Raw genomic sequence first — 12620 nt, 5'->3', positions numbered from 1 at the left:
AAAGTTGATAAACTTGTTTCAATAAACTGATTACTGATCAGTAACTGATGATGTTTTATCAGTTAACTGACAAAATATAATCCGTTACTGATCAAAAATCAGTTCATTAAAACAAGTTTATCAACCTTTTTTTCAAGGGACGTCACATTGGGAAAAAAATTAGAACGAGTATTCGTTTCCAAATTACAACAAGCAACGATTTTCTTTAAAATCTCACTGAAGTGTGAGCTAGTGAGTCGTGGTGAGTCAGCTCGGTCGGCCGCAGTGGCATCTAGATATAACACCTGTGGCTGCACTTGACTCACGAGAAGGTCTCCAGCGGCGCGGCCACCTAGCGGTGGTGCCAGCACTCACTTGTTTGCGTGGAGTCTTATACACACGACGGGATCGCATAGCGTCTGTGCATGCGCTCACTTGTTTCGTCGTATGTTGTGACGGTCGGTGACCGGAGCCGCAACATTATATACATACATATAATTAATGAACATTATAAAATACCTAATTAATGATAGAATATATATAATCATATTTTTTAATAGAGTTGAAAAAAAAATGAAATCTAAAGAAAAATTTGTTGGAAATTTTATATTTTAAAAAACTTGAAAAACCTTTTACTGTAATGTTTAATAGTCTAATCAAAATTAATGAATAAACTATTTCACAAAATAATGTACCGAGCAGTAAATATTAAACGACATAAAAATGTATATTTTTTTCAAAAACTTCTAAATATACTTTGAAATATTTATTGCCAAGTGAATATTAAATGTGTATTAACAAAACATTTTGTAAACATTTTTTTTTTAAATACCTTATGATAAAAATTTTTAAAAATTAAAATCGATTTTTGTGCTCCTGTAAAAATTATAAATGGCAATAAAACAAATACAAAGGTTTTTCTGTAATTTTTTAATAAAATCATTATTGATCGAGTTGTAAAGCAATAATTAAATTGATAGATTACATAGAAGAACGTACATTATAGTTTATACATATATACAGTTTGAGGGATAAACTAAGTAAATATCTAAACTAATAATAAAGTTAATTAATTTTTTTTCTTAACTTTCACTTTTATTCCACGAAAGGGCAAAGACATAATTATTTTATTTGTAACTTGATTTCTTCTATAGGATACCGAAATTACCAAGAATATTAAGGATACTAAAAATATCGAAATTAATCAAAGAGATAGTGACGTTGCATTAATAAGACATAATAAAAACGTCATTTGACATTACCTTGTTCTTTGGAATTAAATATTGCAACAATATATTGCAATGATATCATTGGAATATTTTAATGTTATTATCACTGTGTAATATCACAGTAATATTTCTGTGATATTTCTGTGATATCAGTAGAATATTTCAATGTCATTATCACTGTGTAATATCACAGTAATATTTCTGTGATATTTCACTATAATATGTAATATTTCTGTGATATTGCAATGATTCTGTGATATCACAGAAATATTACGTGCTATGTGGGTAAATATAAATAATAAGAATTTCAAAAATTATACATTTATGATTAAGAATAATACAGTTCACGATGACAAATGACAGATCATGTTCTTGATGACAGATTATGAATAAATAAAAATAGAATATGATTTGATTTATTATTACGTTATCAGTAGACAATGTTTTTTAATGTTTTATATATATATATTATACGTTATATATATATGTATATATATATTCTTCATTATAATGTCTTTTAAATATTTAAAAAACATTTTAAAAATATTATTTCCTGATAGGGTAAATGTCTCTAAAATTATCATTAATGGTAGTATACATTAATATCACATTTTTGTAATTGATACCCATATGTACAACTCTTTTATGTTTTTTATATAACCAAAATCTACACAAAACTTAAAATTTAAACATGTTATAATTATTTAGTTTATAATTATTTAATATACAATAACGTTTATACTTAGCACGTGTTATGATTGCATTTTTTTATTAAAAACAAATATTATACACGAGTCATCAACTTACAAGCACACGAGATTATCATATCTCAATAATTTCTGAATCGATCAAGTTCTAAATACTCTCAAACAATGGGTAAAGTTCTATAATGAAAATGTTTTTATTTTTATCTATCTGTGTTCTATGGACAGAGATATCACAACGAAAAGTTCACTTTTGAAATTTTATTTTCTAAGATATGATAATGATAATGAAGACTGAGGGGGCGGTCCTCGGATCGAAGATCCGCCTACGGCACGCAGACTATTGTCCATTGTGCCACCCTCCAGTCGTTTGCTGCCTATGGGAGCCCCGATTCCCTCCAGAAGAGACTCAGGTCCCTCATAGGCAGCCTGCTAATTTGCCCTGGCTCGGGAAATGCCGAGCTTAGTAGTTTTAGTCTCAGCCCCGCGTAGGCCGGACAGTCGCAAAGTATGTGGAGACTTGTCTCCTCTTCCTCCCCACAGGCCCTACACTCGGCCGTATCGGAACGGCCCAGCCTGCGCATGTGGTAATTGAGGGCTCCATGGCCATTCAGTATTTGCACCACTAGCCTGGCGTCCCTTCTGCTCAAGGACCTTATGTCCCGACCTAGGTCCTCACTGGGTGTTTCCCCCAGCAGAGCCCCGGCCTGTCGACACTTGGTCCTCAGCTCGTTTTTCCAAAACTCGAGGTGCTCGTTCCGCAGCCAAGCCCGAAGCCTCTCCCTGCCAAGGCAGAAAGGGACCCCCAGCACCGGTCCCGGCCCGAACACTTCCATTCCTGATGCTGCCCTGGCGAGCCGATCGGCCTCTTCGTTGCCCTCAATCCCCGAGTGACCGGGGACCCAGGTCACGATAACTCCTTTGTCTTCCGCCAGCTTCTCCAGTGCATTTCTGCAGTCCCAGACCAGCCGCGAGGTGTAAATCGGAGCTTCGAGTGCCTTGATGGCAGCTTGACTGTCCGAACATATTCTCACGCGCCCACCTGTCTCCTTCACTTCCAGGGCCAGTTGGGCACATCTCAGGATTGCCACGATCTCCGTCTGGAAAACCGTGGCGTACCCATCCAGGGGCAGGCTTTCTGCCTCCCTCCTCTGTCGGCAAACAATGCCCGCGCCGGAGCTCGTACCCGTCTTGGAGCCATATGTGAACCAGACGTCCCCGTTCCAGGCCTGAACCGATGCTCCAGGTTCAATCTCGTTCGCGAGCCCTGTGACCTGCACTTTAAAGCGCCTGTCCAGGGCCCGAACTGCTGGCATCCTGTCTTGCCTCATTCTGAAGATGGAGTTGGTCAGCACGCCGCTGGGGAACTTAGTATGCGCAGTCCCCTCTTTCCACTTCAGTTCACAGGCCAGTCGGTGTGCGGCGATCGCCGCCGACTCCACTGGTGAAGTAGTTCAATCCCGAGCAAAATGCCTATGGCTGCCACCGGCGTGGTTCGCATTGCACCCAGGGCCCCTCTTAAAATCAGAGCCCTGATGAGCTCGAGCGCCGCCACCGCCGCTTTCTTCCGCGCCCTCGGCCACCACACGACTGCTGCGTAGGTGAGCCTGGGTCGAAGTATTGCAGTGTAGATCCAACAGACCATCCTGGGCTTCAGCCCCCACGTCTGGCCCACGATTCTCCTGCACATCCAGAAGTAGGAGCACAAGCTCTTACAGCGGCTTTCAAGATGTTCCCTCCAGGACAGCTTCTTATCCAGGATCACTCCTAGATATTTCACTGACTCAGTTGGGATTAGCCTTGTACCTTCAAAGATGGGCCCCTTTATAGTGCCCACTTTATATTTGCGAGTGAAAACAACGAGCCACGTTTTCAGCGGATTTACTGACAAACCGGTCCCCCTGCACCACCGCTCCACTGTTCCCAGTGCGTTCTGCATGAGCTCCAAGAGAGGCCCGAGAAAGGGTCCTTGCACTAGCAGAGCCACGTCGTCAGCGTAGCCCTGCACGAAGAAGCCCCTCTCACTCAGTCCCTCAAGTCCCATCCACCACCAGGCACCATAGCAGTGGAGAGAGTACCCCGCCCTGGGGGCATCCCCTCTCCACCCATCCACTGACCCTCGTTGTTCCCAACGAGGCTACAACTCGCCGTCCTAGCATGCCACGGATCCACTCTACGAGTTTCTCCGGCACACCCCTGTGCAACGCTTCTTCACACACCACCTTGTGCGGGGTGTTGTTAAAAGCACCCTCTATGTCTAAGAAGGTGCCCACCGCGTAACCGCCCCTCTCCAGTTGCCCCTCGATAAACGACACGGTCGCATGAAGAGCCGTCTCCGTGGAGTAGCCCATGCGGTACGCGTGCTGCGCGCAGTGCAAGGGACGCCGCAGGAGGACAACGTCCCTTACATACGCGTCGACCAATTTCTCCAGAGTCTTCAGGAGAAACGAAGTCAGACTTATCGGTCTGAAGTCTTTAGCAGAGGAGTAGCTCACTCTTCCCGCTTTTGGGATGAATACCACTCTTGCTAGTTTCCATGCGCTAGGCGTATGGCCCAGAGCCAAACATTCCCTCAAAGTCCTTGTCAGAGGTCCCACGACCAGCTCCAGCCCCTCCTGTAGAAGAGCCGGAAATACTTGATCTGGTCCCGCCGACTTAAAGGGTTTGAAGGTGTTTATCGCCCATCTCACTTTTCCGGGCTTGACAATGCTGGCCGCTATTTCCCAGTCCGTCTTGCGAGCCCTGCGCGAGCCCACCGCATCGTAGGCAAACAGTTCACCGTGCTCTCTACGAAAGCCCGGAAAGCTGGCCTCCAGCAGATGCACCAGACATCGCTCCCCGGTCACCAATGTCCCATCGGGGAGACTGATGGAGTCCAGGACGGCGTCTGGATTTCTGGCTAGAATCCTGCATAGTCTTGCGGTCTCGGGCACGCCCTCTACCGACTCGCAGAACTCTTTCCAGCTCTTTTTCTTTGCCCTTACCACGGAGTCTCTGTAGTCTTTCTGGGCCCTTCTGTGAAGTTCCCAGTCCGACTGGCGGCCCGTGTTCCTGGCCCTATTCCAGGCCCTCCGAGCCGCACTTCTGAGCTCCTACAGCTTGGGACTCCACCAGGAGTTGGCCCTGGAATTCTTAACCGCCCTTTCTGGGCAGTTCCTTTCATAGCTCTCCACCAGAGCCCTCTGCAGATGATCCACGCAGAGCTCCAGTTCCTCCTCCGTCCCGTGCCTCCTTAGGAAGCCCTCGAGATGGCATTTCAGGTCCGCCCGATAGGAGTCCCAATCGGTCCTTCTGGGGTCCCTGAACGTCGTCACTTCACCTCTGGCCCAGGCCAGCTTGAAGGTGATTTGCCTATGGTCTGACAGTGAAGGTTCACGCGAGACCCTCCATCCGACCACGTCCCTCGATATACACCTAGAACAGACAGTAAGGTCGAGAACCTCTCTCCTCACCGCCGTGCAAAAGGTGGGTTCGTTACTTCTGTTGAGAATCTCCAGGTCCGTCGACGCTAGAAATTCCAACAGCCTTCTACCTTTATCGTTGGTATCCCTGCTACCCCAGACCGTGTGGTGCGAGTTAGCATCGCAACCCACTATCAGGGGAAGCCGCTCCCTCTGGCAGTACTCTACCAGTCTGGTCACCGGTTCCGGGGGCGGTGGGGCCCCCTCGTCATGGGGAAAATACGCGGAGCACACCACCACCCTCCTCCTGCTTCCCAGGGAATCGGCGACATCGAGCTCGACTGCCACCACATCTCTGGAACATAAATGCGGGATTAGTCGAGCGTCAACGCCCTTCACCACTACGCAGGCTCTGGGCTTTTCGGCTGTTGGAGGCTTAAATAACCTCCCGCATGCTGCCACGCCACTGATACGGCCCCGGAGCCAAGGCTCTTGTATCAGTGAGATGGCTGTGTGCACCGTAGCTTGTTTCCTCGACAGAATCGCCGAGGCCCCTTTGCTGTGGTGCAAGTTAATTTGAGTAAAGGTCACCCCGGGACGATCGAACTTTACGATTCGTCCATAGGGGGCCCCTTCTCGCCCTTCCTATCCCCACCTTGGGCCCCGCTCACCTTGAAGGTGACTTGGTCGAGCCCGAGGTAGGGCTTGAAATCCAGCGCCTTCAGCTTGAGGACGCTGGACTCTGGGATCCTGAGAACCAGGTTCCTACCATCCCTGGTAGCCCCTACGTTCTCAGCCATAATTTTCCAGCTCCCGGTGCTGAGCCCAGGATTCTGCCTCTCCAGCCGCTCCAGGACCGCGGCCGGTTCATCGGGAGCCCCCGGGACCCAGACCACGGCCCTGTGCTGCCTTTGAAGCACCTCCGGGCCCACCACCTTGAGCTTGGCGTTTTCCCAGGGAGAGATGTTCCCCATCTGCTCAGCGAGCCAAACTAAGGACGCCTCATCCCTGCCTAAAACTACCGCGGCCCCTCCTCTAAGGAAGGTACGGCGGAAGCATGGAATGGGTCCTTCCCGGATCCCACTGATTGCCCTGCTGACGGCCAGCTTCAAAAGAGCCAGCCGCTCAGCAGTAATTTCCTCCTCGGGATAACCCTCGGGGATGATAACCCTTGTTAAAGGGTCCGCCGCCTCGGCGTAGGTCCCAGTATGTTGAGCCCTATGCTTCTTAGCGGGTCCTTCCGCCGAAGGGGGAGTATCCGTGGAGCCCTTCCGGCGTTTACCGCCGGCGTGCCCTTCCCTCTCCCTCGGCGTTGCTACTAGAGGGGTCACGGTGCCCGAGGAGGTCCCGCACTGAGATCTTTCTCGTTCCCGTTTGGCCCTCCTTTTCTCCGCACCTGAGCGGTTCCTCTTGCCAAGAGGGCCCGCCGCTGGCGCGGAGCTCTTCTCTAAGACGGTGGCGGTGGCGCCTCCGGGGCCCGGACGAGCTCGATCTGCACCCGCCGCCTCCGCCCGTGTGCCGGAGCCAACGGCGGTGGTGCTTCCAGAGCCCAGATGAGCCCCATCCGCAACCCCCTCCGCCGCCTCCGCGCTGGAGGTCCCGCACTGCGAGCCCTCCATCTCCTTCATTGCGTCTTTGAGAGTACTTAATTCCATTTTGGTCCCACGAGTAGCAAGGGAATAAGAGGTCCGCCCACACAAAGCCCCGCATGCGTAGATAAGGCTATTACTCTGGGGTGTCGCCTGGTGCCCCAGAGGCATCGTTCAAGACACTGCTCCCTCAGTGCCACGCAGCCATCGCCACGATAGCTTACAGCTTGGCTTAGGGAACTGGTCCGCGGTAGCGGCCTTCCTGACCCCACGCAGGGTTTTACACCTGGGAGACCAGTTATAGCCGCCACTAACCGGAGGTACCCTAATCCCACGCAGGATTTTATCCCTGGGGGACTCGGGCCCCTCCGGCCGTTCTCCTATCCGCCACCCGGAGACGCGCTCGGTAGGTCGCTCAACCCCCGGGTTTTCTAAGATATACGTGGTCATTAAAAAAATCATCTAACTTGTGTTCAATTGCATTCCTAATTTCTTTTGTTCTTCATTTAAAAATTTTCACATTTTCTAGCCTTTTTTTTTTTTTTTTTTTTTTTTTTTTTTTAACGGGGGGAAAATACTCATGTACCCCGGGTTGGCTAAACCACGGGAGTGTGGGACTCGGGACGCGGTACCCCTCGCCGGCACAGACCGCTTGCGCGGCAGAAAAGTTGGCGAGGCCCGGCCCGCCTACCCACTAAAAACCCACCGAGCCCATCTCGCCCCGTTGCGTGGAGGGACCGGGATTGATGAAACACACGCCAACGTCCCTCCACTGGGGATCGGAGCATGAAGCTCCCCGACGCGCCAGTTCGTCGGGTTGGGAGTCGGGCTTTGCTGGCCCAGCCGAGATACGTCAGCCAGTAGGGCCTAGCCCGACCCCGGGGATGCGGAGCGAGGCATCACGCACCCCCGCGCCCATTTAGGGCCATGGAGCCGCTCCCGACATATCGCCGGTGCGAGCCCCACGCCCAGGGACGAGCGGTCGCCGCCGCCCGCCCCACCACCTCCCGTCCACGGCGCTCGCGTGGCCGGGCCGGACACCAGGGGAGATCCCGCCTAGTGTCGGGCCCCATCGGCCTGGGCCCCGTCCCGTCGCATCCCCCGAGCGCTAGGGGCAGCTAGGGACGGGCACCCGAGGAGCGGCACTATCGCCGCTTCCCCTTGCCGAGGACGGGCGGCCCCGGGGAGGGCGCACTGGGCGCGCCTCCCTTGGGCCTCGCCTCCCTCGTGGCCTTACTCCCCCTCCGCTCCCTCTGCGGGAGTTGGGGGGGGAGGGGGGACAGAACCACCCGGGCCACGGGGAGGTTATCCCCAGACGCGTGGCTCACCACGCTGACGGCGTCACACGCGTCGGTCTCCACGACCGCGCGCGTCTTGGGCGGCGGGGGCTCCTCCCCGGACTCCGAAGAGTCCGAGGTGGGCCCCGGCAGCCGAGCATCCCCCGCAGCCGGGGGCCCATCTACTGGGACCCCGCCCGCGGGAGACGCACCCCCCTTGGCAGCCTCGGCCGCCGCCGGACCGCCGCCCCCAACGGCCTGAGCGCCGTGGGCAGCGTCAGCATCCGGCGACGACGGAGGCCGCTCCATTTCAATATCCTCCCCTCTCCCCGGATCCGGGGAGAAGGGAGGAAGCCCCCCAGCCCTCCGTGGCATAGGGGGTATTTTGGGGCAGCTTGGACCACCCGGACGATGGTCGGCTGCCCTATTGCGGGAGGCACACTCGGGACAGAACGGCGAATTCGCGCACTGAGCCCGAGTGTGACCCTCCCCGCCGCAATTGAAGCAGCACCGGGACCGGTCCGAATAACCGGGGCACCGGTGCTGCATGTGGCCCTGAGCCAGGCAGCGATAGCAACGCTGTGGAGGCGCCTTAAGCGCCTCCACGCGCGCAACCGCCCAGCCCAGGGCCACTTTACCCACTTTGGCGAGCCTCGCCGCCGCCGCGACAGGGCACTGCGCAATAACAGAGCCCATGCCCCGGCGGCCGCGAGTAACTCGGCCAACTACTATATCGGTGGCGCTGCATGCTCCTGCGCATGCCAGCGCCACCGCCACATCCTCCGGCAGGGTGGAGTCCAGGAACCCGGACACCCGAACACCTACCCTACGCATAGGGCAGGTTATCCGGATCCCCGGACCCCCAGCCACCCGCCTCATCTCGGCCGCGAGGCGCTCCGCCGCCGGCCGACTGTCCGCGCCGGGGATCTCCAACAGGACACCCCCGGCTTGCGACACCCTAAATTTGAGACCCAGGGCGGGCTGAGGGAGTATGTCCCCCAGGTTAATCGCCGCCCTGGACCTCCTGATTACTTCGGTGTAGGAGGCACACCCCGGCTCCACCGTGATTGCCACCACGGAGGAGCGCGGGATCCGCCTCCCCACCGCACCCGGGGCAGCGGACGCCGCACGGGACGTCCCCTCCCCAGGCTTACCCCCCTTCGGCCCCTTTACCATCTTCTTTTTACCGGGCCGCGACCCCGGCGGAGGAGGCAGCGGCGATGCCGCACCACCCCCGCCGAGGCACCCGATCCGGCAACGCCCGGCCGCGGAAGGGAGCGCCCACGGCCGATCTTCGAGGGCGCGGGGGCGGGAGCCGACTTCTTCGTCGGCGCCCCCCCCGCAGCAGCCCTCCTCCTCTCCTTGCGGCCCACTACGGTCGCCCAGCTCGGTCCGTCCGTGGACGGAGCTCGAGCGGGCGTGTCCGCGGGGCCGCTGGGTGGCTCGGGGGAAGGGGGCTCCTCCCGCGGAGCCCTGTCCCCCCGACGACCACCCCTCACTCTTTTCGCCTCAGCGCCGGCCGAGGAGGAGGCATAGAACGCCTCATCCTCGACCCGCGCCAGGCGCTTCTCCATCTCCCCCATCGACCCAGAAATCCGCCCCAGCAACCCGAGCATCCTCTCCTCGAAAGAAGAGGGGTCGGTGACAGGGACGGATGCCAGGGCCGGCGGGGGGCAGGATGAGTCCAACCCGTCGCTCCGGGACGCAGCCGAGGGCCCCGATCCAAGCACGAGTGCTCGTCTCGCCACCCCCAGCTGCCCCCGTAGTTCCGCGACCTCGGCGCGGAGGGACCTGAGTTCCTCCTCACGCACCGCTGCCGCGACTTCTTCTTGCCCCTCATCGCGCCCGAGGCGGCCCATGGCCCGGTAGGCCAGGGTCATCACCGCTTCTCGGGCGAGATGGGTGCATTTCTTCAACTGTCCGGACAAGGCACCATGCATCCCTAGCTTGGTGCACTTTGTCCGGACGATCTCCACCTCTCGCAGCCAACCGTCGGCCAAGCCGGCCAGGTCGGTCGTCGTGCTGCGAGAGATGACGCCGATCTCCCGATCTAGCTCTCGGCGCTGCTCGGGAGTAAACAGTGTCGGGGGTATCTTGATCCGCTGTCTAGGCCGCGAATCTGACCCCCCCGCCACTTCTTCATCCTCGGACGAGTCTCTAATCACGTTGGCTCTCAGCCTCCGTGCTCGGAAACCCTCCATGGGCACACCGTGGAGACGGTCCTCGATGTCCGCCCCGTCCGAGAGGGGAGACGGAGACCTGAAAGGCCCGCTCCCATCGAGCCGGGGACGGCCACGTGCCCGCTTCCTCGCACGCTGAGTCCCGGATTCGGCGGGCACACCCGGGATATCCGGGGTGACCACGACCTCCTCCGGCGACTCAGGTGCAGGAGGGGAGACCGCCTCCACCACGCCCCTGGAGGTTTGGAAAACCTCCTCTCCCTCTGGCCGGTCCACATCCACGATGGTGCCCGGAAGAGTCTCATCGAGTGAGCTAGGCTCACCCTCGCTCCCCCGGCCACCCCCGCGGATGCGGATCGGCGAGCGCGAGCGCGACCGACGTCGCCCCCCGCCACCGCCAGGCTGATCGGCATCCGCCTCGCGGCGTCCGCCGGGCAGCCGGCCCGGAGACAGGGAGCGCGCCCGACGCGCCCCGCAAACCGGGCCCCGTCCACCGATTCAGCCTCGCGGCTTCCATCGGGTGACAGAGCCGACGTCTCCCCGGCGGGAGGCACGGGGGCCACAGCCATTTCGGCCGGCTCCACCCCGGGCCCCCCATCAGGCAGCGGCGTCACCTCCTCGGGGTACGGGGCAGGGGCCACGGCTCGCCGAGCCGGCTCAACCCCGCCACCGCCACCCGAGAAGGGGACGTGTGTCTCGTCGTCGGTGGAGGAGTAACCGGTCAGCCCGGACTCGCCCGAGCTCCAGTACTCCACCCACTCCCGATCTCGCCACTCCACGTCAAAAACGTGAAGCTCCCACAGCTCCTTGTCTGTGGGCACGCGATCGTACCCGTAATTTCTGCGGTAGAGTCTCCGCAGATACCTCCATCGCGATGCCGAGTACGCGATGCGAGGGTCGTACTCCGGATCGTAGACCCTCGTCTCCGCGGTAGCCCAATGGTCGGCGGAGCCCGCGTCGACTCCGCACGACCGCCCGTCGTTCGATGACGACAGGGGGGGACCCGGGACAATAGCCCCCCCGTGCCGGCCCTGGGGTGTCCGATCACCCCTGGGCGGTACTTTCTTTTTACGTCTGCCCATGTATGTCCATTAGAGGGGTCTTATTTAACGAGGGGAACCCCACCCTCGCCCCGGAGCCTACTCAGGCCGATGTCCGGGGACCATCGGCCCGAGGCGCCATGGGCAGACGGATCCACCAAGGCGGGGGAAACGGCCCGGCGAGGCCACGGACGGGCGCAAGCACCCGCCCGGGACAACACCGGACCGGCACCCCCACCCCGGCAGCATGACTGCCGACCTACTAAAAACGTTGGCGTCCGAGACACGAAACACCGCCCCGCTGTTACACGGAACGACACCCCGCGCCACGGACGCCACCCTTGGATTTTTTATAGAGGTTTACTCCTCGCAGCCCGGGCGGTGAGACCCGGGCCACCGGTCCGTCCCGCACGTAATTTCAGCACGTGACGGATTACGGTATACCAGCTCGGGCGCCAGGGTCGCTGAGATCCCTGAATCTACGGCCTACAAGAGACCGCAGACCCCCTAGCGAGCTCGGGAACCGCAGGAACGCCAATTCCTGTATCTGGAGTCGTTGTAGAGCCTCGGGAGGCCCCGAAACGATACCAGACCCCTACGGGACACATTTTCTAGCCTTCTTTAAATCCTTTCTACCTTTTACCTTTTTCCTATTTTACACTCTCACAATTCTTCTTCCTTCTTCCTTACATTATTTCACACTTAAAATTTTTACTACAAAAGATTATGTCCGGTTAATGAAATAGTAATTCTTAAAACACAAAATGTCAATATACCGTGATATGCATCCTTTATTAAAAGAACCTTCAAATTCCTGTACAATTACATTCCTAATTTCTTTCGTATTTTATTTAAAACTTTACCTTCTCCACCTCCTTTAATTACTTTCTGCCTTCTATTTTTTACTTATTTTACACTCACAATTCTTTCTCCTTCTTTCTTATATTATTTCATATCTCTCCGTTTCTCTACCCTCATTGCACATATTTTAAAATCATTACTATAAGAGATAATGTTTGATTAATGAAATTTATATTTCTATAACACAAAATTTTATAACACGATATGATATTCAATCATTATTAAAAAAATCCTCAAACTCGCGTTCAATTGCATTTTTAATTTCTTTTGTTCTTTATTTACAAACCTTTACTTTTATATAATATAGATACTCAAAAATTATTTTATTTTACATATATTGAGTGTTGTACAAAAATTACA

General features: G+C 54.8%; 1 protein-coding gene across 1 annotated transcript; it reads right to left on the bottom strand.

Annotated features, from left to right (window-relative positions):
• Nucleotides 1–2289: 2289 nt before the first annotated feature.
• Nucleotides 2290–3243, bottom strand: LOC120359226. The gene has a single exon (XM_039456033.1). It carries the CDS (start codon nt 3241–3243, stop codon nt 2290–2292), a length of 954 nt encoding a protein of 317 aa, XP_039311967.1.
• Nucleotides 3244–12620: the final 9377 nt, after the last annotated feature.

This window comes from Solenopsis invicta, chromosome 12 (genome assembly GCF_016802725.1).
Source record: "Solenopsis invicta isolate M01_SB chromosome 12, UNIL_Sinv_3.0, whole genome shotgun sequence".
In the NCBI taxonomy this organism is placed as follows: Eukaryota; Metazoa; Arthropoda; class Insecta; order Hymenoptera; family Formicidae; genus Solenopsis; species Solenopsis invicta.
This window is presented reverse-complemented; position numbering and strand designations above follow the sequence as displayed.

What these genes read in the sequence shown, in the direction of transcription:
- LOC120359226 (XM_039456033.1), bottom strand. Translation starts at nt 3,243, where the DNA reads ATGAGGCAAGACAGGATGCCAGCAGTTCGGGCCCTGGACAGGCGCTTT.